This window comes from Anser cygnoides, chromosome 1 (genome assembly GCF_040182565.1).
Source record: "Anser cygnoides isolate HZ-2024a breed goose chromosome 1, Taihu_goose_T2T_genome, whole genome shotgun sequence".
Taxonomy (NCBI): domain Eukaryota; kingdom Metazoa; phylum Chordata; class Aves; order Anseriformes; family Anatidae; genus Anser; species Anser cygnoides.
Window position 1 is genome coordinate 73,728,250 of NC_089873.1, and position 27,477 is coordinate 73,755,726.

General features: G+C 41.4%; 1 protein-coding gene and 1 long non-coding RNA gene across 5 annotated transcripts in view; one reads left to right on the plus strand and one right to left on the minus strand.

Annotated features, from left to right (window-relative positions):
* The first annotated feature begins 1,834 nt into the window (after window positions 1–1,834).
* LOC125179865 (uncharacterized) lies at window positions 1,835–12,068 on the plus strand. 2 transcript variants are annotated; one of them, XR_007157793.2, is made up of 7 exons: window positions 1,835–2,585; window positions 3,014–3,154; window positions 3,244–3,337; window positions 4,978–5,061; window positions 5,182–5,240; window positions 11,229–11,381; window positions 11,665–12,068. It is a non-coding gene; the product is annotated as an uncharacterized lncRNA (long non-coding RNA). The 2 variants fall into 2 exon arrangements; XR_007157794.2 differs by having other exon boundaries at window positions 3,014–3,150.
* Window positions 12,069–17,686: 5,618 nt separating this feature from the next.
* FBLN1 (fibulin 1) overlaps window positions 17,687–27,477 on the minus strand; it is an 82,745-nt gene continuing 72,954 nt past the window's right edge. The window contains exon 17 of one of the 3 annotated variants that reach the window (XM_013184707.3): window positions 17,687–18,837. In XM_013184707.3, the coding sequence (XP_013040161.1) occupies window positions 18,698–18,837 (140 nt within the window). In that variant the 3' untranslated portion in view covers window positions 17,687–18,697. Of the gene's footprint in view, window positions 18,838–18,902; window positions 19,943–25,220; window positions 25,579–27,477 lie in introns of those variants that run through there. The other 2 variants (XM_066999967.1, XM_066999962.1) reach the window with 2 other exon arrangements.

Sequence of the window (27,477 nt, forward strand, 5' to 3'; positions counted from 1 at the left end):
TAATCCAGTTACACAACTATAACTGAGTAATTAAAGTTGCCACAAAGCGTTCTCCAGCTCCTCACTGACCACATTATTCCCCTTTCAAAATATAATCACTTAAGCTAAATTAACCACAGCAAAATTGTCACAGCTCTGTTCTGTTGCAGCTAGATAGCATACCTTTAATCATTCTCAAGCAGTGCAGCTGAAGGAGGACTCTTGCAGCAGAACAGCTTGAATGCCACACTACAATTACATGACAACTGTGGAGACTGAGAATTGTTTTGGGTTTCAGAAATTTTATGTAAAAAAAAAAAAATATTTCTTGAAAAGCAAGCAGTTAATTTCATCAGCATTTTTACCCCATTGGCTGCAGACATTTCTCTTTCAAAACCTGTTTTCCATTCTATGATTTCTTCCCATGTTTTTGTCACCTCTTTTTGATCGAAGGTTATATAACAGTTACTCCTGGGTCCCCTTCATTGTACTTGGCCTCTCCTGGAGGAGGCACATAATGAAAGGCCAGCCTAGTGCCTGAGAACAGGAAGGCCTGGCAAACTGGGTATTCCAAGGCACTGAGAGGCTGCAGAGCTGCCCGATCCATGAATCCTACCTGAACTGAGGCAGAAATTTCAGAAGTCAGCTTGACGCATCAGGTCTGAAAACATCAGACTTGTTTTGCCTAAGAAACTGAACTGATCTTAGCCATAGAAAAATTCTGCCCAAGCACTGAATTTGGCAAGATCCCAATGCTGAAGGGAGTATTGCATAACAGGAAGTGTTGAGCAGAAGTAATGGTAAGCTGCACTGCCAGCTCTTCCTATAAAGCAGAAAAGAAAAGCTGGGAGTTTGCCTCTCACTATCAGTTACCATGTATTTACTACTTTGCAGCACATGGTGGTTTTGATCTGTGCGATGTTCTTCATACTTATAAATGTACCTCTAATAAAGAAAACCAATGTGCTTTCAGGTAGGTTTGGAACATGGCTTAGCCTGCCTCTGAATTTCCTGCAGAAATTGGGTACTCCACTAGGAGGCTGACAACATTACAGTTTTGTTTTGTTTTAAATGATTTATTGCCAGGATGCAATAGATCAGTACCAGCTGGCTCACCAATAGAGCAGTGACTTCCTTATCCCCACCTCTTAGCAAAAGTTTTATGGCTTGGGACTGACAGATCTAAAAGGAAAAAAAAAATGCCAGACCTCACACAGTCTACAGAGAAGAGGTTAAACTTTATTTCCTGGAGTATCAACCAGGTTCTACCCACTGGTTGATAAAAAGTCCACATTTTGAATTGTGTAAAGAATGTAGCTGTTGTGTGGCACTCTAGATGAAGTCTGCTGGCTTTGAGGCCGAAATCTGGACAAAGGAGTTAGAGTCACAACAAGTGTAGGTACACAAAACAATGTGTAACTTAGTTTTATAGTAAAGCCAGGATAATATGTATCTACACACACAACCCTGTGCTGTTATTTGTAGCTGCTTTATTGCATTTGTGATCTTTTAAAGTAATGATCTATATAGCCGACTGCTAAAAGCATCTGAGTTAAAACACCCTCCACAGAAAAGCAATTTATTTATTATTTTAAATAAAGACCATGTAAAAGACCTTGTTTACAACACAAATTCTGTGAGTTGTATTGGCCATAGTGATAGGACAGGGAAGTGCCATGCAGCATTTGAAAAACTGAGGAGCAGGATCTTCTGAAACTGGCTTTCAGTAAAGCTACCACAGGGTGTTTTGAGTATTATGGAGCTGCTGTCTTGGGCATACAGCTCCTGGTCTGGTTTGAGCCACCAGAACATCTGATCCCCATTGAACATGCATAAAACTGAGCTTGGCCAACAGTAACAGTAGCTGCTGTGTCAGTATCAGCTGTAGGTATATCCTGCATTGTATGTGTGAAGAGGCTTTCCACCAGCAGCAGATTAAGAGCTTTGGTGTGAACAGGTAGGGATTTTTTTGCCTGTTCGGTGGAATGCTAATATTCAGACAGAACAGATTTGTTTTCATAAAAAAGTATCTGGTTTCTAGGAAAAAAAAATCACTTCTGTGCAAAAGCATGAATGCCCAGCCCCAAGAATGTTGAAACTGAAATAGAAATGTTCAGTTTTTGGTACTCTACTACAACATCATTGAGGAGGCAGAGTTTCTGTCCTACGCAGAATGGAGACTACATTTTTCATTATGCACCATCTGCCATCATGGGGGAAAAAGTGGCATTATCATGAGAGTTATGGCCTGTAAAAGAAGCTCTGCTGTTTTGGAAGGAGCATGCACTTTCCTCTTCCATAGCCTCTTTCCAAAGAGATATATTTCAAATAAAGTTAATTCAAAACCTGAATCATTGAAGTGAATTTCATTTGACCTTAGTAGTATGATTTAGTTTTGGAAAAATCCACTAACTTTTGAAGGAGGTGGACAATACATTCTGGAATGTTAGATCACAGGTCCACCTTGTTGCATTATCTTATCACTGGTAGCAACCAGTGGTGGACATCTGGGGTGAACACAATGGATTCTTCCCAACAAGACACTCTCATCCTCCAGCAATTTGCAGCTGAGAGTTTCTGAGACACAGGCAAAGTCTCCACAAAGAGTATCCCTCCATGAATTCTTCTTCCCAGAAAAATCTGTGCTGACATTTTTGTAACCTTGTGAAATTTTTGTATCTACGGTATCTTTTAACAAGGAATCCCACAGCTGAATTATCCAGCATGAAGAACTGCTTCTTTTTTGTTCATTTTCAATCTAACCTCTGCTAATTATGCACTTGCAAACATTGTTTGTCTTTTCTTACGTGTTGTCAAATGCAATATGCTATCACCTTTACTGTTAGATAGGTTCTTTGTGGCTGTCATTATCAAAATGTCATGCATCTGAATGAAGTTCATATAGCAATATCCCTATGAAACAGAAAGAGTGAAAGTTATCTGCATTAGTATTTTAAGTTTGCACTGTTAGAGCACTTCTGAAGTTAATCTCCTGATTGTCCCCACCTACTCTGCTTTGGTTTATACTGTGTAGAGGTTGGAGTAACAGAGCTGGATTCTCACTGGATGAAACTAATATAAAGATGAACACCAAGGGTCCAGCTTCATGAATGCTCAGGATTAAAGCAGGATTAGACTCTACTTCACACAAATGAAAAAAACCTCTATAGGGTGGGTGAGTTCTGATGGTCAACATCAGCTCCTTACCTTCAACTCTTTCAGTCTCCACATCTGATCCTTCTGTTTCACTACTTGCTATTGTAGACAAAGCCTGAACAATTTGCTGAAGGCCAAAAAGTATGTCAAAAGCATTGTGAAGACACAGCTCAGCCCTTCTGAGTTTCTTGTTCTCTTCAAGGTATGTAACAATTATACATCCAGTTATAACTTACTGCATCTCTGTTATAACTTATGGCTCATGCTAGATATAGCCTCATATCAGGATGCGCATCTGCTGTCACCAGCTGCAGCCAGACAAGATGCCCCTCATCCTGTGGACCTGTCCCTCATTTTTCTTTTCCACAGAAAAGTGCCTTTATTTCAATGAGCACTACAATGAAATGGGACAAGTCCACCCACTGGCTTCTGACAAACCAAATTAGTTGTGGATGATGATATAGCATGACTAATAATAGGTCAGCAGTGCAAATACTGTGAGGCCAGAAAAAATATAGCATGGTGATGACAGTCATTTGGTGCTGAAAGGATAAATTGGCAGTATTGCTTTTCAAATGAGATTTATTGACCATAAGCTGAAGGTGAAGAGGCTGCAAGTCTTTCTACTGTCAGACTTTCTTCCACAGTTTAACAAGTATTTGCTCTGTTGTGGAGGATGATTTACAGTTAGTTGAATTATAGTGCACTGATATCCTATAGGATATCAGCATTTCTACTCCTGTCAGCATTTCTATTCCTCTGTCACGATTGAAGGGCCACTAACATTGTCAATTTGCTTTAAAATCTATGTATTTAATTTCTGGTTTAAGTTTAAGGCTGGGCAGCAGGGAAGTCCAACTTTACTTTCTAGCAAGTCCAATATATTTTGGTTTTGTGTTTTTTGTTTGTTTGTTTGTTTTTGTTTTTGTTTTGGTCAGGAAAGAGCAATATTTAAAAAATGTATTTCTGTAAATATTTGGGCATGTACTTATTTGTTATATAGCGAAATTTTCTGAGGAGTTTAAGGACTAGACTAAAATAGCATTTACAGGATGCCACAGATAACTAATCTGTCTTGACTCTTAAAACAATCTCATTAGGCTTCTGCAGGCCTTCAGGAAATCTGACCATGTGGGAAAAGGTTTGGGATCTTCAGAGTCTATTAAATCTCTGTATATATCCTCTCTTCCCCCCATCCCCAAGATTTTCCTTTCTGGTAAATAAAGGATAATGTTTATAATAAAGACTCTAATGCATTTAGCACTGTAAAACATTCAAAAGAAAGGGACAAAAAGGAAGCGGATGGGGTGGAGACATTCAGTCATTAAAGAAATTGGGAGTCTTCCCAAGTTAAAATTAATGCAAATGCTCCATTGACTTCAGGAAAGCAAATTCAGGCCATGAACTCTAATTGAAAGAGAGTAAAAGCATATTGTCTGGACAAGACATAGTTGCAGTGTTCAGTTCAGAGATGGATGTTAGTCATTTTAGTATGTTGTGTTCATGAGCCAAACACAGAGCTGCAGTTACCTGAGGGTGAAGTTTCATAAATTTGACATAGTGGCTTACACAATATTCCAAAGAAATGTTAAAGAGCATGGCAGGTAATGAAGAGCTGTAAAGGGCAGGGAGTAAGATGACTTGTGTATACAATTAAACTTGCAAAGGAAATTAAATAAGCAGAACATGATTGCCAGGTTTGTATTTAGCCTGTAAACAAGCTATAATATGACTGTTTGAAGGGGGACTTTCTGCAAGTCCTCCTTCAAAAAACTGATGTAAACTCTTTAACATACTACAAATAACTATGTTCTTGTATTTCCTCTAATCCCACATATTCAGGACTTGAAACCCTGAGTGAGACACCTGTGGTTTGAAGGTTATTCGTTGAGTTTATCTGTATCTGATGGTCCCTGACATTGCATTGTAAGTTAGTCATGGCTAATTTCGTTATAGCTAGGTTTTATTAGTGTTTTTGTGTTATGACATCTTCTCTTTGAATGAACACTATCCTTAGTGCATTTACCTTGTGTTTACTTTTTTCAGATGCCTATGGTCTAGAGCAGAACTCAATCCTGTTCTCTTAAACAGAGCTGTGAGCACAGGTAATCAGAGAACCGTTTTGACTTCCAGCAATTTCCCAACCACTGTTAACAAAGACAGGAAAAGTGTTTGTAACTTTCCTCTGTCAAATCAAGACTGTGCAATCTCCCTCCCAGTCTGGTGATCTGTCAATTTAATAAGACTGTTTTATCAGACTCCTCTTTGACTGAAGTCTTCAAATTCCAGGCAAATGGAGCAGAACAGTGTGATTTAGAGTTTTGCAGTTAAAGCTCACACCAGTTTAAATAAAGTCCGTGATTCTGAAGTTAATTTAGTTCAACAGCCTTTTTAAAAGGATTCAGTTACAGACCGTTGCTGACTTTCTAGTAAGACTCAAGGGAACTGCAGGTAGAATTGAGTTCCTTCAAAGACAGTTTTCTTGGACAAGGTATCAATGGTCTTTATTCATGGCATAGAGTTAACATGGTTTCCATGCTCAAGATATTTTATTTTTGTAAAATTCTCCTATGTATATTTATTAAAACATATATTTTTTGTAAAAGATGCAAATTAATGGAGAATTACAGAATATGACTAGTAGAGTAGAGGATGGATAGTTCTTTCATTCCTACTTCATCAGTAACTCATCCTGAACCAAAATCTCAATGTTTCCTGTGAATGGGAGAAAAACATTCATAAAAATCTTTTTCATATTTACTAGAAAAATAATAGTATTCGAAAACTTCCTAGCCAGCTGCTAGCAGTTCCTACAGATAGATCCATAAAGATGGATTGTGTGAGACACTCAGAGGTCTCCCCGGGTACAGCTTTTGGCAGACTGGGAGGTCTAATGCTTTTTCTGATAAGAACCAGCCAAGTGATAGCACCTCTCATTCATATACTGGAGTTTGTGGTCTATAAATAACTTATCTGATTTACATACGGGTAGCTATCAAATGCTCTTCTCTCATCTGAGCAGTTACACTGATACTATCTGGCAGCCACTCAACCACTTAGATGTAAACCCACTGAGCTGAAATTACTTTAATCAGATGAAAAGGGGAAAAGCAAATGCATTAACTGCCAATTCTCCCCAGCTCCTTCTTAAATTTTTCTGACTACATTGCTGTTCCATTTTGGTCAGTTTTTACCTAAGCATTTTCAGTTTCTTTGCCCAGTCCCTTCCTGGTCTGCATTTTCCATCTTTCAGCTAAGTAAGATCATACTGAAAATTCATCCCTTCCCAATTTGCTTCATTGCTTACAGACACCTTCCCCTATTGATAGCATCTGCTTTTGCTTATCCTCTGACAAGCATGGTGAGATGACAAACTTTTGTCTACACAATTTTTTATTTCTTTGTTATCTCTGCTAGATTAAGCCTCATTTTCACCTTTCACGGTGGCTTGTCAACATATGGTTATGAAAGCCCATCCATATTTATTCTCCTGAATTCAATGGTGAAATTCCTCTTGATACCAATGACTGGCTCTGACCCACATGAATAAATCCAGCCCTTGCCTGTCAGAGACAGAAGGGCAGCATCAGTTTAGATAAAGCTATGCCAGGTGCACCCATGCTGCACCTCCCCACCATAGCAGGCCCCAGAAGGGCTCTGAGGTTTAAGGTACCCTGGACCGATGGGGTTCCATGTGATTAAAGAAAAAAAAAAAGAAAGTCATTTTAGTGGCAGCCTAGATGACCCTGGTCTTCACCCTCTCCTAGAAGGGTATGGGTCTCATGGAAGTCCTCTGTCATAAACTACGATAAACCAAGTAATAAAAACATTCTTATTCCCCAATGAAGTCTCTGCCAGGCAAGGTTTCAGTACAACTTGCATTTATTAACAAAACACCAAAACACTGATTTTTCAGACACCCATAAACGTAGCCTCTAAAGATAGAAGAGAGAGAGAAAACACAGTGCGAAGAGGTGAAACGCTTGCCTGGGTTTACTTTATAAGGTCAGATGCCTGACAGAGCATGAACTTTTCATTGACCTCAATTGATGCCCATTTAGGCTTTTAACATTATTGCCGGGAGATGAAATAAAACAATGTCCTGACCCCAGAGCAATCCTGGAGAGTGATTTGATTATATTCTTTTAAATAGCTGAGGAACACCCCACTGGGCCTCTCTGGCATGCACCAGAGAAACCATCCAGACCATGCCATGGCAGCCAAGCAGATAGGAAGCCAGGTCTTACTCAACAGGCACTGGGAAATTAATGGAGCTGGAGTAGTTTACATGTGCGCTTGGTGTTAAGTGGACTGTAAAGATGCAGGAAGACCTTTCTCCTGTTGCAGTCTTGTTCCTCCCCTACATGGGCTTACACAGCTCTCCTTGGCACCCCAGAGCCACTACTGGACCTCCCAGCACACACCTGTCTGTACAGCTCTGCCAAGCGCTTTCTGGCTGGGAGATGAGACTGTTGGCTCTTTTTTCCTCCTCCTGATGTCAGTAGAAGAACCCACTGCCTCTGTGTTTTGGAGGTGACACAGTCCAGGGAAGGAAGGTGGGTGGCAAGTGTTTCTAGAGAGGTATCAGAGAGGTCCTGCTGACCAGTTCACTATTTGACCTGCTCATTCTGCCTCCTGTCTCCTTACAGAAAAATTCTTGTAGGGGCAGCCCCTAGACCAACTATCAAGTGCAAAACCACCACTGAAGTCAGGTCTCTATATCCAGCCTCAACTGCCCCCTTGTCCCTGGTAAAAGTCTAGGAAATCTTGTGGGTTTGGAAAAAAAAAAGTAAATGGTCAATGTCATTTAATGAGAGCAATTTTTCAGCCACCCACGTCTATCAGCTAACTGTAGCCAGACATCAAAAACAAAGTCAAGCCTGAACCACTGATGATTTTGGTCTAACCTTCACCTACAAGGAGTTCAGGGAAGCCCACATGTTTTCAGTCTACATTAATGCCTTCTTCTTGGCTTGCTAAGAGAGCTGCTTTGCTGCATATTGCATCCACATAGCCTTCATCCACAAAACCTGGGTCTCTTTCTGACATGGAGCCAGAAGTTATAAAAATATGTTGGCTTATGGGGGCAAAAAAGCTCATTTCAGGTTGACTGACACAAACATCAGCAGCTGAAATACTCTTTCCAACTTCCCAGCTGTCCCGCATCTGAGAAGCTTGAGGATGTGAAATAAGGGGTCAGGTGTGAACCTTACTCAGGGTAAGGAACAAAAGGAATTATAATCATCATTTAGAAAGAGATGAGCAGCCAAAGGCAGATGAGTTGGAAAGAACCCATCTACCTGCATGAGCTGAAAAAAGGTCACTTAAATAAATCTCATATGTATAATTCAAGACAAAACTCACTGTTACTAAAGAAAGCATAGTTTACTAAGACCTGTCTCTATGATAGGGACTGATAAAAAGAGTATACAAAAATCAGTGGCTATGAATCAGGTCTCTAATCCATAACAGATTAAGTATGTTAAGTTAAAGGCTGCAAAGTCCATCTCTGCTTATATTTTGGACAGTTGCTTACAAAGTATTTTGTCATCTGTTGGTTGTTTGCATACAGCAGATAACCTGATGCTTCAGGGTAGAGCTGGACAAATGGTCACCAGCTCAACATGTACAAATGTACAGCAATTTTTCCACTTTGTAAGGAAAAAACATTCTTTTTCTAATTTCTAAATACTAGACAGCTGGCCACAGTTAAAGCACCAACTAGTATTTTTTGGTTAGCCTTACTTAAACACATATTTGTAATTTTCAAAACCTAAACTGTAGTTACAGAGTTATGATGGTATCCATTACACTGGTGCTTTTTTATCATTATTAAAACTTCTGCCCAAAATGCTGGCAGTATTAGAACACTTCAGCAGCATATAATTTAACTTACCTCACGTCCAGAGTTGAGGGTGGTCCCTCAGATCAGGTCCAAGGTCACCAATGGGGCAGGTTTGCTTTTGCCTTTGGTAGGTTCAGTGTGACTAGGGGAACCCAAACACATTTCTCATTTATCAGCTCTCCCTCATCAGCCCTGTGTGGCCTGCATCACATCTCACTCTTGTGGGGACCATCAGCTAATGGCAAATCAAAAGAGTTAATCACCATCTTGCAAATCAACCTGCAACGTTCACTTTGTACTAATTGCCAGGGCCAAGGCATTTATCACCCTTTGTGTCAGATACGACACAACTATTTTATTTTATTATTTTTTTTTTTTAATGTAAAGGGGTTGAGGAAATCTATTTCCATCAAAGCAATGCCAATACCAGTCTTAAGCTAAATGCAATAACCATGCCCTCATTACTGAGGGCTCTCAAACACTTTGCATGCTGTTGAACCTCATATTACACCTCCACTTGGTGGCAATTGTCACAGAGGGGGCAGTGACCTGCTTCCTCCTGCTGCAGAGCTGAACAAGTGGGAGGCTGGCCCATCACAAAGGCTGAATGCAGCAGGGCAGAGGCAGGCGCTGGTAGTCCCATCCTCCTCATGAGCTATCTCACACCACATAGAATAGCATCAAACAGCCCAACTTCTTAATCTTCACTTTTTATCACTTCCAAGTTCATATTTACCTATGTGACATTTAATCAATCTCTTTCAGTTATTGAGCACAATTCCAGGGAAGAGCCCTTCGCATGCTTCTGGGCCCAAATTCTTCCAGAGAGCAGCCAGCACTTGTTGCAGGAGGGGAGGGGAAGTCCCAGCTTGCTGTTGTTCAAAGTCCTAGGACTGCTGATGGGACAAGCCAGCTCTGCCACTTGTCTTTTGACACAAGCAGTCTCCAAATTTCTTCTGACACAAGAAGAATGTGATTGTAGCATGAGTACATGGAGGAGCCATGACAATTTGTGGCATGTATGAAGATAGTATTGGTGGGATATGGAATTTGTCTGGGAAATCTGTCTGCAAGTGGTTCAGGCTCCTTGAGGTGGCACCTCACAGCCCTACCCCAGTGCCACCTGCTGCAATCTGTTAATCTGGGACCGTGATGAGGGACTGGCCCTTTCCTTCAGCAGCACTGGCAAAAGTGTCACCAATGATTGAAGCTTGCAAAGAGCATGGCAGATCCTCAAATAGCCATGAAGGCCTGCAAGACAGCAATAGATACCAGCCAGTTCTCTCACACACACACACAGAAACACACAGAAAAAAAGATCCAGAAGCAGAAGCAATAAAGTCTATTTAAAAATAAATAAAAAATAATAAATACAATAAATAAAAATAAAGTCTATTTAAATCTTACCATACACATTTATTATTTCTTATAATTTTCCTGTTGACATCTGTGAGGCCAAGTCTGATACCAACGTTGTCTCTGGGATCTGCCCATATAGATGTGCTCACATGCTGCTCTGCATTAGCCATGGTGTGCAGGGATATAACCTGGACCCTCTGACCCATGGTAGATGAAGCACGATTCAGTCAAAAATATTGTTTGCCATGAATGAAGGAAGCTCAGGGACTCCCTGCGTGGCCTGTCTTCCAATAGGGAATGACAAAGTACCATCCCAAATGAAAAAAACTTACATAAAAGGAATTTTGAGTCTTCACTGTTGCCCCATATTGGTTATTCTATCTCAAATTGAGAAAGTACATGGATTTAATTGTTAGAAATAAATTTAGAAGAGGGTGGCCATAAAGTATCCCACATAGGTGAGGTGTCCATCCTGGTATAATCTGTATGTGACATAGAGTGCTGAGGTAAAATGTTTGGGATATGAAAGATGTGCCTCTGGCTATCTACAGTGATCCCAGGGTAGGTTTTCTTTCTGCAGCTCTTCATGATCTCTTTTGGGTCTGGTGGATGTGTTTAACTTCAATTGCTTAGTTTCAAGTAAACACCCAGACAGTGATAGAAGAAAAAGAAAAAAAGAATGTGGGGAGTAAAAATAAGAAGAGGGGAAGAGAGTCCATTAAAGGGAAAGGAGGGGTGGTATATGAAATAGGATAAGGTGAAAGCAAAAAAAGGGGGGCTCATTACAGAACAGATAGTGCATTCTTAGCCACAGCAGGAATGAAAAATCTTTCATCAGATCAATGATTTTGGAGACTTGGTGGGTGTACTTTATGTCTCTCTTGTCTAGGAGCAGCCATTTCCACACAGCCTCACACCTCCTGCACTCACCACAGGCAGCAGGAAACAAAGACGCTGAGAAATCAGAAGTGATCCTGGGAACAGCTTTGGAATTTGCTGCAGTTGCAGACCAGGGAGGAGTGCTCAGCATCTGACCATACGGGTAATTTGAGGGAAGGGCATCCTCCACAGGCACGCAGGGTGGCCCGGGGAGCCCCCGCTGCAGTGGGCAGAGGCTGAGGTGCGCAGAGGGCAGAAGAGGGTGCGGGAATGACTGCAGGTAGGTTTGAAACCTCAGGCACACCTGGGGCTGTGAGGCATAAGTCAGGCTCTGGTCCCCTCGCGCTTTCCCTCCTTAGGAAAAGCAGCATTTGTTCACTGGCTAAGTGCACACTGGCCAACCAGAAGTGGCTCTGGCATTTTTATCAAAACTGTGCTCGTTTCAGGCTCAGCCAAGAAAGAACAATCAAGTGCTATTTTCAAGGGTGACTGACTGCAAGCCCTTGGAATGAGCATCTCTAGGAGACCTCATCTGACATCTTTTAAAGAGCCAGCAAAAATCCCAGCGGAGGAAAAGAACTTTTTGTTGTTGTTGTTTTGTTTTGTTTTGTTTGTTTGTTTGTTTTTGGAAAATGGCCTGTTCCACAAATCAAAAGGAATATATTTAATTAGTTCGGACTGCGTGTTAAATGTACTGAAAAACAAAAGCAGATCAGCAGCCAACGGATTCAAACTTGAACCTTTCTATTGAGAACACCTTTAAAATAGGAAGACATAGTGTCAAGATGATAGGTATACCCACAGCAGAGAAAAATTCAGAATGCTTTTATAAGCAGACTTTGATTTAAAAAGAGGAAGGGGAAGGGGAAGGGGAAGGGGAAGGGGAAGGGGAAGGGGAAGGGGAAGGGGAAGGGGAAGGGGAAGGGGAAGGGGAAGGGGAAGGGGAAGGGGAAGGGGAAGGGGAAGGGGAAGGGGAAGGGGAAGGGGAAGGGGAAGGGGAAGGGGAAGGGGAAGGGGAAGGGGAAGGGGAAGGGCAGGGCAGGGCAGGGAAAGGAAGGGCAGGGCAGGGCAGGGCAGGGCAGGGCAGGGCAGGGCAGGGCAGGGCAGGGCAGGGCAGGGCAGGGCAGGGCAGGGCAGGGCAGGGAAGGGAAGGGAAGGGAAGGGAAGGGAAGGGAAGGGAAGGGAAGGGAAGGGAAGGGAAGGGAAGGGAAGGGAAGGGAAGGGAAGGGAAGGGAAGGGAAGGGAAGGGAAGGGAAGGGAAGGGAAGGGAAGGGAAGGGAAGGGAAGGGAAGGGAAGGGAAGGGAAGGGAAGGGAAGGGAAGGGAAGGGAAGGGAAGGGAAGGGAAGGGAAGGGAAGGGAAGGGAAGGGAAGGGTGTGGAGGAGCAAATTTATTTAATATTGATTCTACTGAATTCCAACAGCCTAGTTTTAAATTCCATTTGGAATTACCTCAATTCATTCTGAACCCCCCAAAACTAAGTTAAACTTCGTTCCTTAGCATCATTTGCTTGTTTTGAGATGTGCTTAATCATCATGCAAAGACTAGATTAAAAGGCTAGATTAAAATATTCACTGCGTGAATATCTTTTCCGGCTACTCTTACAAGTAGCATCCTCAAAATTTTCTAGCAAAAATGTTAAATGAAACATATATATGGATTAAAAAACAAACAAACAAAAAACAATGAAAATATGATTTTCTGCATTAATTATTATTTCTGTGCTGGTCTAATACAGCACACAGAACGCATACAAAATATGTGATCATTTTTCCAGACACCACAATCTCAGACAAAAAAAATGCAGACAAGACACTTCAAGCAAGCTGAGATCCGTCGGTCCTTTGTCCATTTCTGTAGAGGAGAAGTCAGGAATCTTTCACAAAGCTCCCTGAAATAAGTCACAGTGACATGATGTAACAGGAATTACTACCAGGGAGGATGTGGAGGAATTTGTGCTCCTCTGAAATGTACTGCAAGGACTTTGAGCCCCAGTACATAAGCTGCTGTGGACGGTGGATTGTGAGCCCTGGGACTTCCCATAGAGGCAGCCCCTGGAGAACCTGGCTGCAATGGGGTGCCAGGGTCTACAAGGAGCTGGGCAGGATGCACCTGCGCTGCTGGGTGCTGCTGGCCACCAAAATTGGTGCACATTCACAGCAGTCCATTGGGGTTGGACTGGGAGCGACCTGGAAACCAGACCTTAATTTATCTGCATGTGGCAAAATCTCACTCCCATAACAGCCAATGTCTGGGGGTGCCCCTAACTGGTGTGCACACAGGGTCAGGTCCCAAGCAGCATGGCTCTGCTTACCCAGGAAATGAGGCAATTAGGCATTTTACAGCAGTTTGCAAGTAGACTCTCAAATGCACCTGGGGCACAACAACCCCAAGCAGCACTACAGGCTGGGAGATGAGTGGTTAGAAAGCTTCCTGGCAGAGAAGGACCTGGAAGTATTGGTTGATAGTCGGTTGAATATGAGCCAGCAGTGTGCTCAGGTGGCCAAGAAGGCCAACAGCATCCTGGCTTGTATAAGAAGCAGTGTGGCCAGCAGGTCTAGGGAAGTGATTGTGCCCCTGTACTCAGCTCTGGTGAGGCCGCACCTCGAGTACTGTGTTCAGTTTTGGGCCCCTCACTACAAGAAGGACATGGAGGTGCTCGAGCGAGTCCAGAGAAGGGCGACCAAGCTGGTGAGGGGTCTGGAGAACAAGTCTTACGAGGAGCGGCTGAGGGAGCTGGGATTGTTCAGCCTGGAGAAGAGGAGGCTCAGGGGCGACCTTATCACTCTCTACAGGTACCTTAAAGGAGGCTGTAGCGAGGTGGGGGTTGGTCTGTTCTCCCACATGCCTGGTGACATGATGAGGGGGAATGGGCTAAAGTTGCGCCAGGGGAGGTTTAGGTTGGATATGAGGAAGAACTTCTTTACTGAAAGGGTTGTTAGGCATTGGAATAGGCTGCCCAGGGAAGTGGTTGAGTCACCATCCCTGGAGGTCTTTAAAGGACATCTAGATTTAGAGCTTAGTGATCTGGTTTAGTGGAGGACTTGTTAGTGTTAGGTCAGAGGTTGGACTAGGTGATCTTGTAGGTCTCTTCCAACCTAGACGATTCTGTGATTCTATGCCATAGAAATACATGCATGCCAGGTGAAACCCATCAGGACAAATGCCAGGGACATCCCCGCAGGACACTTAGCATTCAACTTCACATGGAAGTAACTTAAAATATTTTTCTTTCTCAAAAGCCTTGTAGTGCTATTAACTGGTCACTCATGCTCAGTGAAACAAATTGTATTTAAACATCTTCTGATGCTTGCTTCTGGAAGGAGCTGTATTCAGAGGTGTACCTACATATCAGCTGATTTAAGGCAGCCACTGCAGAACTGGTGGCTTTGTGCCACTCTTCAGAATTATATATTAACTGAATTCGCTTTTCAGTGTATATGCTTTTTTAGCTGGCTTGATAGTCAATATTTTAGTATTGACTGTCATCCACATACACCTGCTACAGATCATTACAGAGTCACTGGATTAAATCTGGAAACAACTCTATTTTAATTCCTTTATACCAGCATGGATGTGAGAACACAACTGCACTGAACCTGCTTCCCTAAGAAGTGCCACAGTCTGCCACATGCTGGTGATGCTGATATGACTCAGTCTGCCAAAAATTCATCTTGTGCCATGTTTTTCACTCCACCCTGCATTGCACAAGGCAAGCCTTCTAACGGGGGATTTCACATAGGTCATGTTTGCAGCACTGATTGAATGCATATGTTCAGTCCATGAAGCAGTCCTGAGCAGAATAGGCAAAATGGATGCTGTAATATTTTTCATGGGCCAAAAACAGGCGTAGTGTGATTTTGTGGCTGAGACAGGAACACATCAATGCTGCACTAGCTTGAAGTAATGCATATATTCACAGCTATGACAAGCTATTTACCATGCTGCAGTGTTGCAGTCAGTCACCAATGGCTTCCAGGAGTTAACATATGTTAAAGTTAGGAAAGTTAACCTGGAATAACATGCAGGATTTCTGTCCAGCTCATGAAATAGCTTTTGTCACCACTACACCTGCTATTAGTACAGGGAATGTACTGATTCAAGCATTATTATGAAATGTTTGTTCTTCATTGCCAGTGTCCTTGGCTTTCATATCCTTTGTAAAAGGAATAAATATGCTAGGATTACATATACTATGATATTTTGCCTTCCCTATCTGCTAATAAATTACAAATCTATCAGGAAGTGATTTTTAAACTGAAGAAGAAAAAGTAGACTAGCCTATAAGCAAACCGACCTCAAATATTCCCATTTTGTTACTCATCATTTTATCTATTTGAATAAGAAAAAGGCTGTGGCCCTGCTTTCAGGACCATCTATGTACACTGAATGCCTTCTCAGGCAAATCATCCTAATCCCACTAGAAATAACTCTGAGGCAATTTTTTTCTGCCGTAACACTTCTCCCAGAAGCAGCCCCTGTACCAGACTAAAAAGTCTTTCCATTTATGCAGGATGCCCAGCTCTGGGGAGAGCAACCTAACACCCGCTGCACTCCTGTTGGGAATCTGGTTAGCACCTGTGAATTTTTAAATGCTTTTGTCTCTCCATATTCATATTGCATCAAATAAGACAGTTTATCAGGCAATTTTATTGTATGTAGTATCTGTACTTGTTTATTATTACTAACAACACTCATTCTTTTAGTGGTGTGCGCTTGTTTTTCCAAGGCACATAATATCATTCAGTGTATGACTGAGCAGATGACTCTTAAAAAGCAGTCTAATGAACAATTGGCAGTGTATACTTATTCTTGTTGTTTTCTGCTAAAAGCTCATTTACATGTGATTCTCAGAGTCCCCACAAGTAAAATGTTTTCAGTTTGTATCTAATCAATCCAAACAGAGAAGAGCATAAGAAAAGCCCTCAAAGTGTGTGGATCTGTGATAATTTCTAAGAACGTTCTCCCACTGAAACAGTTTTCATGGTTTGCCAATGAAAACTACAAATAGTTTTATTTTGTCTCATTTCCAACACATTAAGATTTGTTGTTTGTTGTTTGTTTGTTTGTTTTTCTATACCTGTATTGACAGGTTTAGATGAGACAAATATTTAACCTAGTGTTATTTAATTTTTCTATCCTGTTTTTCTATGCTGGTCTATTAAAAGTTAGGACATGTCAGAGTGACCATGGCACTAAGCACTCGCTCCATTTTTGATTATACACAAAACATAGAATCATCTGCTGGATGAAAGTTCTCGTAAGACATCAGGACTATTTAAAAAGCAATTCTCAAATGTTATTTGGAACAATGCAGGAAAACAATTTTCCAGGAGGTAGCGGTAATCATTTTTCTATCCTATTTTTACTCAAAAATGCAGACAGACGAAGGGAAGAGGTGTACGTGTTGGGTGGTGTGTGGTTTCTCCTTTACAGGAAAAAAAAAAAAAAAAAAAGTATATTATTTTGTTCATCAGCTTGACCCTAAAATTAGATTTCTGTTGTCCCAAAGTTCTTTCCACTGCAACTAAATACCACTTACAGGGGAAATAAAGGATCACAAATTACAGTCTAGAAAATCATATGGAAAGAGTTTTTATATTTTTGGTACTAGGGCTACTTAGTTTTCCTATACTGGCAAGAAAAAGAACTTGACAATTTAATGTGAATCTTCCATCCTCCTTTTCTTGTAGTCTGTTAGCATAACATAATAAAATATTGGCTTTTATTTCCAGTCTAAATCAAATCTACCTAGGCTATTAATCCCTGAAGTCAACAGTACCTCTTATAATTTGGAGATTTCCAAAATTTCCATGTTGAATGATGAAGGTCACCTGCTACAATGTATTGACTTCACAGCATTTTTCTACTCAAATATGGTAAATATTTAGTGAAATCACATGGACTGTAGAGTCAGACACTGAAAAACACTTGAAACATTTTAAGCTGATATTCTAAAAACCAGGCTATGTATGGGTTTGGGATGCTCTGTAAGTGGGGAATCAAATACTGTCAAAAGGGTATTTTTTAATCAACATTTAGTTATGAGAATATGTTACCATAAAATCTTAATTTATAGAACGAGAAAGCTGAAGGCAAGGAATTTTTCCTGCCACAGAGAACTGCATGAAGTCTGTATGTATACAATAAAGTTGCAATGTCCTTTTATTTGCAATGGATCAGAGTGGATGGTCTTTTTTAGTCTAACTCAATGTCACTCAGGTCAATGGAAAGATTCCCTTTAGCTTCAGAGGCTTTTGTATAAAGGAAAGAAGCAAATGCCTAGTGCCACTAATGACCAAACTAGCAAACTATTTTGAGTGGGGAATGTGTAATATACACATATAATTCATTTGCTTATAGGATATATATTTTTGTATATTATACTATTTTTTTTCTCTTAAGCAGAAGCTATAGCATACTTCTGATCTGGCTTTATTTCCTCGTATCTTAACAAACACAGCAAACAGAAACATAAAGCTATTTATTTTCTGTTCTGTACTAAAAAGATGCATTACTTTGATGCCCAAAAAATACATTAAAAAAATCATTCATTTGTGAGAGTTTCATTATCTTATTACATATGCCTTGGTTTGGTGCATAGGAAGTGTATAGCTTAACATGCTAATCTTATTACCAATTTTAAAAAGGTGTCAAGCTTTCCTCTGCAATAGACGGGAGATACAGGTTTGAGTTTCCCATGTAATGCTGAATACAGATGAGCCTGGAATTCAAACAACATTCCTTACACTCATAACAGGTTAATTTCAGAGAGAGTTATTTGTTTAATTAGAATCAAACATAATTTTACAATCAAATAACAAGTACAAAAAATGAGTAATTTTTTAATATGTGCAACGGCTTGTTAGTCTCCTCCTATTTCTAATTTCTTTTGTACTTCCTATTGTAGCCATTACTGGATGGCGCTTTTTTTAAATATCAAGGCTAAACTTTTCAGAAATGATTAGTAATTATGGGTGCCTATTCAGAGTTATGTTACTGGAGCCTAAAAGTGAATATTCAGCACTTTCTGACAATCTAACTCCTTTAAGGTAACTCACATTGTGGTGAAATAACTAGCCCTTACCAAACTCCTTCCATCCAAAGATACCATATATTCATCCCAGTGAATTCTGACATGTATTTTGTTCCACATCCTCAGTTGCTTATTTTATCAGGCCAAGGAGCAACAGTTAAGATCTGCCTAAACATTTAGAAAAGTTTTAAATTTCTCTAGGTAGTTGAACACTTTTACACACTACTTATTTATACACACAACTAAATCAGCTCACTTAATTTGCCCCACCCTATGTTTAATCAACATAATAGCTTGTTATTTGTCTTAAACTATAAAACAAATATTTAAAAATAAAACAAAAAAGAACCACTATTGGGTTTTACAAACAAGTATATGACATAATAGTTTGTGGTAATGACTTAGGTTGGAGCAGCTTCCTTGTCTGGGATTTTAAAAGCTCTCTCAGAACCAGTACTCAGAGACAAAGATGTGAACATTGACAATATTACGATGAGATACCACTCCGCCCATGACGTAGTTCATCTCCAGTTTCAGGATGGCATGGAAAGGTCCAACAATGGGCCGCACCTGGCGCACGACACCTGTTGGGATGGAAAGAGGTTGCTGACATTAATAAGAAAATCAAATAGTTTTGGATGAGCTATAGCCTGTTTCACTTCAGCAAGAGAAAAATTCCCTTTCATTTTCAGTATAGCTGAAGGAATGTTACTTTATCTATTGAATCAGTAAATAGCATGCAAGAAAGCTTGTGAAATAAAACTAGATATAACTTTTGAATCAAAATACCTTGCTGAAGATCTAGAAATAGCACTAAAATGCTGCTAATGTCAGGAAATTAGTAATTTTTTTTTTAACCCTTAATTCAGAGAAGCAAAGTCTGTAAGCTTTCTTCAGCCAGCATCCACATTGTCCTGAGGAGTACAACACCACCCACATCTGGGAATGCCATGCAATTTTTGGTATCGTGTTGTGAACCTCATTCCACTTGGAAAAGTAGAAATCAGTTGTAATGGTAATTACAACGGAACAATACAATCAACATGCTCTACATAAACAACAGATGACACTCATTTGTAAATTGTTAGTGTCATATTGTTGGTGCAAAACTCCACAGGAAACACTGGAAATAAAAGCAGGCCAGTTTAATGAGGAAGGGGGGAGTATCATAGCATCATTCCGCACACGGATGGTGGCTGCTTCCTCACCAGCATCAGGGCTTGATAATAAGGAGGGAAGTGGTAAAGAAGAAGTGAACTGCATGTTTCAGAGCTCCAGTCCTTTGGGTTGTTTTACCCGGAGGAGCCCCTGTGCTGGCATGCAGCAGGAGAGGGACCACTGGTGCTGGGAGAGGTGGGGGCTCCACAGGGCCCGCAGGAGAGGTCTTCTCCAGCCAGGCCTTGTCCCACTGCCACACCCAGGCAGCAAGGCAGGCCAGGCGGCAACCAGCTTCAAGCAAAAGTCCAGATCACCAGGTAAGTTCATGGTGATGACACAGGGCCAAAGTCAAGGCAGGGAGTCAACACATGGGTCAGAGTTGAGGACAAGAGGACCCATGGCTGTGATCAAGCTGAAGACCAGCAGGCACTGAAGCTGAAATGGGGCTCCTCACCTCTGGGCAGGGCGTGGGGGAAGCCTGTCTGGGCCACAGAGACTTCAATAAGTCCTCGGGCTCTTGACAAGATGTGGCTAAAAAGAACAGCATTAAAACTTCAGACCTACACAAAAGAAAGTCAACGGGAATTTTGCCATGGACTCCAATAGGCTCAGGATCAAGCTGTAAACACTTTCTCACTTCACATTTATTTTCGATGCCCAGTGTTATGAGAGTATGAAGCTACCAAATTGCTCACATTCAAAAGGGTGTATTTGAAAAGGCTGAAATCCCCGTGAACCCATGGTCAGCCAGCAGGCACGGGGAGTCTAGCTGAGATCTCCCTCCTCGGATGCTTCCTTCTGAGAACGGCGTTTGATTCAGAAGGAAATACACAGTTTAAGAAAGGATTGTTTAAGACATATTCCTTCTGCATGCTGAGGGTTACGCTTCACAAGCAGGCAGCACACCAGTGCCTTTGTGGAGTCCCAGCCGAACTCCCACAGCAGTCCCCTACAAACACATTCTCTTAAGATTTGTTGGGAGGGAGAAACATTTGCTTATTCAGGCTGTCAGCACCTTTTTCCAAGGCTGGGATGACATTAGTTTTGTCCTGTTTAAATACCAACTAATATCTTCAGCATGCAGTAAAATTGCAAACTTTTCACCACATTCACTTTGCTTGCCATATTCGATGAATACACTTTCCAAGCATTTTTTCCTCTGCAATTTATACGTACATGCATATACACACACATACACACATATATATACTTTTATATGTATACATTTTTTAGTTTTCTTGGCCACTCTCCTGCACCTTATAAAAACTACCGGGCTTTGCAGACGATATATTGAAAAAGAAAAGCCTCACTTAAATTGCCCTCCCTTTAGGGTAGCGTTTAAAGTATTTTGCTAACAACACATCGCATTATTGCAGGCACTGCTTTAACTGACAACCACGGAAACACGCAGCATTGGAATCGCTCAGTACTGGCAATTTGTTTAACCCACCCTGTTACGGTCTCATGTAGTGATCACCAAGCCTCAGATGGCAAAGGTTGCTGGTTTCATTTAGCAACCTTTTTATAATGCTCTACATTTTCTTGCTCTACTCTGTCTAGAAGTGAGATTACAAATTGTGTTGGTTTTTTTTTCTGATGTGATGCAGTTCTACTCGGGCTGGTACAGCATAAGCAGGTGTTACAGTGCAGCATTTATCCATACACTATTGACATAGCCTTCAAAGCAATTAGTAACTTTCTCATTCTTATTTGCATGCACTCTGCTAGTAGGAAAAAAAATGGAATTTCTATTGTGAAGGTGGAACAATTTTGTTTCATGGGGCAGTGCTTTTCTACCCAATTCTTTTTGCTGCAGTTTCAAAATCAAGCTTACTGCTGGTCTAGGAAGCAAATGCATGTTAAGACAGCTATGAATTGAAGGAATGCGTAAGGAAACAAAATACTGTCACAATATTGATTTATGCAGTTTGTTCTGCCAATGTCCTAGATTGTCCTGAAATGAAATTCAAAACACCATTCCAGAAGGATTCTTTCCTCTCTCCTAACAAATAGGATGATGCAGTCAGATGGGTGTGTGCTACAGCATGTATATAAAGCTGCTGTTATTCTAAATGTGCAGCAATTTCCTCTTCTAATATGTTCAGAAATGATGTCAGGCACGCAGAAAAAGGAAGGGAGGGAGGAAGGAAGGGAGGAAGGGAGGAAGGGAGGGAGGAAGGGAAGGAGGGAGGGAGGGAGGGAGGGAGGGAGGAAGGAGGGAACGGAAGAGGGGAGGAGGGGAGGAGGGAGGGAAGGAGGGAGAGAGGGAGGGAGAGAGGGAGGGAAGGAGGGAGAGAGGGAGGGAGAGAGGGAGGGAGGGAGGGAGGGAGGGAGGGAGGGAGGGAGGGAGGGAGGGAGGGAGGAAGGAAGGAAGGAAGGAAGGAAGGAAGGAAGGAAGGAAGGAAGGAAGGAAGGAAGGAAGGAAGGAAGGAAGGAAGGAAGGAAGGAAGGAGGGAGGGAGGGAGGGAGGGAGGGAGGGAGGGAAGGGAGGGAGGGAGGGAGGGAGGGAGGGAGGGAGGAAGGAAGGAAGGAAGGAAGGAAGGGAGGGAGGCAGGGAGGGAGGCAGGGAGGGAGGGAGGGAGAACCCTGAAATGTTCTGTGGGACAAATGCATATGACAGGAACACATGATTTTCAGCTCTTCAGGACTGACTCATTGAGAGCTTCCAGTTCTATATTTATGGTGATGAATGCCAGAATGTGAAACCTGAGCTTTTTTTCTCAGCCAAACTCAAGGACAAACACAGATGGAAGCCATGCAACCACAAAGCTGCCCAGAGCCTGAAACCTGGCTGCATATTTATGTAGTTCCCAGTGATCCTGTTACAATGGTTCTAGGTCTCAGTAATGCCATTAAAGGTCACCTGCTGTAATGTGTCGCTGCCTTTTAATGCTACCTGTGATTCTCTAATGCCTCTGATTCTCTAATGTCTTGTGCCACTTGTCAGGTACTAGGGAGGCATAACTAGTCCAGACCCAGACAAGGCCAGTAGTGCCTTGTGCCTTCTCTCACAAAAACGGGAGTTTTAAAGCGTTTCACTCAGACCCAGTACATGAAGTACGGCTGAATGAATCAGTGAGTATCTATAAAGCATTTAACAGAGGATCCATTTGAAGATGGCACGTGTAATAAATCTGGATGTTTTTAAGTGAAGTGGATTTTTCAGTTACTGCAACATTTGCATAAACATGCTGTTCTACTATGCCTTTTGTCAGATGAATGCTGGGTCCTGATTTGTGCTCCTTCAGCATTTTTAGCTGAACTTTAAGTACAAAAACATAACTTCATAGTAATAGGAAGGTTACAGCTTTTAAATGTACTGAAAAGAAAATCATCAGGAGTAGTCAGCACAATTTAACCGAGGGGAAGTCATGCTTGACCAGCTTGATAAGTTTCTATGGTGAAATGACTGGCCTGGTGGATGAGGGAAGAGCAGTATATATTGTCTACCTGGACGTCAGTAAAGCTTTTGATGCTGTCTTCCTTAGGAACCTCACAGAAAGGCCGTGAAGTATGGACTGGATGAGCAGACAGTGAGGTGGACTGAAAACTGACTGAATGGGCAGGCCCAGAGGGTGGTGATCAGTGGCCCAATGTCCAGCTGGAGGCCAGTAATTAGCAAGGCACCCCAGGGGTCAATACTGGGCCAATAGGAATCTCATGAAGTTCAATAAGAAGAGCAACATCCTGCCCCCTGGGAGGAACAACCCCAAGCACTAGTACATGCTGGCAGCCGACCAGCTGGAAAGCAGCCAGGCAGGGAAAGACATGGAGGTCCTGGTAGACATCAAGTTGAACATGAGCCAGCAACGTGCCCCTGCTGCAAAGAAGGCCAATGGTATCCTGGGCTGCATTAAGCAAAGCATCGCCAGCAGGTCAAGGGAGGTGATCCCCTCTATCCAGCACTGCTGAGGCCACATAGATGAGGCTGTGACCACGCCTGGGCTCCCCAGTACAGGATGGACATCGAGCTACTGGAGAGAGTCCAACATAGGGTCACAAAGATGATTAAGGGACTGAAGAATCTCTCCTACTAGGAAAGGCTGACTGATATGGGACTGTTCAGTCTTTTTTTTACCAGTCTAAAACCAAAGTAGCCAGATGGAGCCAGTCAGAGGTGACATGGGGATACCCGCAGAGGGGCATATGGTCCTGGATTACTGTAGCAGTGCACACTATCCTATGAGTCATTCTCTGCAGAATGCCAGACAAATAACGCTGATGTTCATTAAGTGACCTGAAAACAGGGTGCTCTCAAGCATCAAGATCAGCTGGTGTTATCTGGGAGCAAAGCTGCAGACTCTACAGTTGGTAAACAGGGTGAATTTATTTAAGCAAGTTCACCCACACTTTTCCAACACAATTAGTTTTCAACTAGATTGGTGTTTTGCACAAAAAAAAAAAAATAACCTTTGCCTATAGAAGAAAAAGTTTATACATAAAACTGGGTAAATAACTGCTAATAAATGAACAAAACGGCTCTGATGATTTGGGAATGGTGAATATTCAGTGCAGCCAATGGTATTGCAAAGTTTTCACAGCTAACATAGGTGGTCACTATATTTGCATGCACCTCCTGAGCTACATATAACATATACATATACTACTAGTACACCATTGTGCTTTTACAGACCAAACTATCATGGGATGCCACTGCTAATGTCTCTATGGCTCAATGACAAAAGTCAAAGGAGATTCTCACTGCTGCTGAATCCCATGTGCCATAAATCTTGAGTATCTGTCTACAGGCACACTTAAGAGAGTGCTGTTACACTCAAGTCTGATGTGCTGCTGTTGCTGTTTATCCTCTTCAGTTCAAAATCTGTGACCCAAACACAGACTCAATCTACAGAAAAGCCTAAATGCCACAGGCCAGGCAGATTATTTTCCATCAGCTCCAGCTTATTTGTTTTGCTTTTTTGTTAACTGAGCAGAGATGTTATTATCCATACCAAATCTGTTTGGGTATTTTCATGGTTTGCTGACCTTCTCCGTTTAGAAAACAACAATAAATCTTCTTTTTCTTGCTCACTTTGCCCAAATTGGAAATAGGATCTACACCAGTCCTTTCCATCTGCTGACCTGTCAGAGCAACAACCTCAGCTTGAAATGCAGTATGTTTTTGGATGCCACAGTTATTTCTGCAGTGATTGTCTGACCATGGCCCAGAACTTCTAAAGCTCTGTAATTAACACATTGAGCTGTTCTCTTACTCTGTTTCTTCTCCTTTCGTGTTGCATTTCAACCTTCTCTAAGGTAAAAGCATGTCACTTTTAATGAAGGTATTCTTCTTGCAAAGCATCATATATAGTGAAGACATTAACCTAAATAATATGTAATATTTTTTTCAAGTGAAAATAACAATAACCAGTACCTTAGAGACACCATCACTGGATTACTGAGGCTCTGCTTATCAAAGAATACAGGATAAATAAGACAGCAAGGTTAATATTGTTAATCTTCCTAAGACTTTCAGCAGAATTTCTATTATTGTAATCAGATGCCACAGGTATCCTTTGGCTTGTCCATACCCCCTTAAGATATCATTACATTTCTCTGCTTTGAAATATGTGGCACCCTCAGGCAATTCACCTCTGTGTCTGGTTTCTGCTTGTATTTTTGCATTATGCAGCCAATTCGCTAATAAGCTCCATTTTGAACTCAGGAGAAGCACTTCTGTTTTGTCAGCACATTAACCCATTGTTGTGGTTTAACCCGGCTGGCAGCTAAACACCACACAGCCGTTCGCTCACCCTCCCCCCTCCCTCTCTGGGATGGGGGAGAGAAACGGGAAAGTGAAGCCTGTGAGTTGAGATAAAGACAGTTTATTAAGACAGGAATATAATAATAACAATAATAATAATAATAGTGATAATGATAATAGTATTAATAATAATAATGTGTACGAAACAAGTGATGCACAATGCAATTGCTCACCACCCGCTGACCAATGCCCAGCCTATCCCCGAGCAGCCAGCCCCCCACCCCGGCCAGCCACCCCTATATATTGTTCAGCATGACATCAGATGGTATGGAATACCCCTTTGGCCAGTTTGGGTCAGCTGTCCTGGGTCTGTCCCCTCCCAGCTCCTGCTGCACCCCCAGCCTGCTCGCTGGCAGGACAGAGTGAGAAGCCGAAAAGTCCTTGGCCTGGTGTAAACACTGCTCTGCAACAATTAAAACATCAGCATGTTATCAGCGCTCTTCTCATCCTAATCCAAAACATAGGACCCTACCAGCTACTATGAGGGAAAATTAACTCTGTCCTAACTGGAACCAGGACACCCATTCTGGATGACAAGTCCCTGCAGTATCATGGATTACTGTCTGGTTTCCAGAAATCCAGACTCCTGATTCTGATTTCTGTGCTAAGCTCACTGCCCAATATGCCAAAAGAACACTTGCACTACTCTTTAAAATACTTCGTTTTAGAACTTTTTTTTTTCACTGCTAACCACAAAATCTGCAGAAATTACGCGTGCACTGAATCTGGGTCATTGTGTTCCTTACACCACTTGCGGAACACTGCATTTGCATTTTCTCCAGAGAAAGTTCCTCTAGCAGGGATCTCCATACTTTGCCAGAAAGCAAAATGGAACCAATGAGCATGAAGCTTATTTTCACATTGCCACTAGAAAGGGCTGTTTTAGGAGAGAATGCATCATGGTATGTTTTCTGTTCCAGAGGTGAAGGCTGAAAGATTTTCCATGGGGAAAGATCTGTGATTCTATTCAAATGTTTAAATCTGTAGCATCACAAGAACAGAGTACAGAAAGAAGTTGCACCCCTTTAAAAGTGTTGCTCCTCAAAAAGAAATTCTCAGATAAACTTTTAAGGATGCCCACAAAATCAAGCAGAGAAGTGTTAGTGGGGGGGCAAGGGATCAGAAGCTGGAGGGAGAGGCACTAGGGACAGCTGATTACTGGGGAGCTGTACCTGATGACTGCTGGAAGAGGGGATGTGCTGAAGTAAACCTCTTGCCTTACTTGCACATGCATATGCAGGCATATGTATCTGTGTATATATAATCAAAACTACTGCCAAATCAAAAGCTGTTCTTCCAAATAACCCATGGGCTATGCTTAGGAATGTACATAAACACAGTTATCAAAAATGTGATCAATCCCCTCAACCACATTGCAAGTTTTGTATTAAGTAACAAGCACAAGACCTCTTTTCCTTTTACCACCTTCCCAAGCTTTTTCCCATACACAGGGTAATGGCTACATTGTTTTGTTCTGGTCATCACATGCCAAAGGATAGTGACAAAACTGCCTTCTTTTTTTTTTTGTTTTTCCTTTTGTGCTCATAATAAGCATACAGCCTCCTTTCTGTGATTCTTCTCAGGTGGCAAGTTAACACAGAAATGCAGCTTTTTACTGTCAGTTGAACCCAACAACATTACCACATTTTCATTAAAACAAGACTTCACACTTGACATTATAGGCAACTACTAATTTAGCCAAATTTTCTGAGAATAAATGATTTATTCAGGAAAATTTGCTAATATATATATTAAATGTAAATATCTATAAATATTTATTTTATATATATAAATAAATAAAATAGTAGCAAAACAAACTATAACATAAACACATATATATAAATAAAATATATATTAAATATATATAACTATATATATATATTTACATTGTTTACTTCTATGATTTGTGGTCAGCTAAAAACTGACCACAAACTGACTAAACTTTATATGGATTGTGTGGAATTACTGAGGGAGCATGAACTAGTGAAAAAAAGAACAATTCACTTTTCTGAATCATTATTCTACACTGAACACATTAATCCAACCCTCAATGGAATGAAACACATCTTTTTTTGAGATCTATTTAAAAAGAAACAAAGTGTAAAGAGTTATCTAAAATAGAAAGGATGGGATGTATATTTGAAATACCAAAGGCGGACAAACAAGTCTGAGCATATCTTATTGTTCACTTTTCCTTCAAAATAACCACTCACAGCTAGTATTTGTGTGTGTGTGTTTGCAACCTGTCCATGCATTATTAAAATTAACTTCCACGAAGCAGAAAATGAAACAACAATTGAGA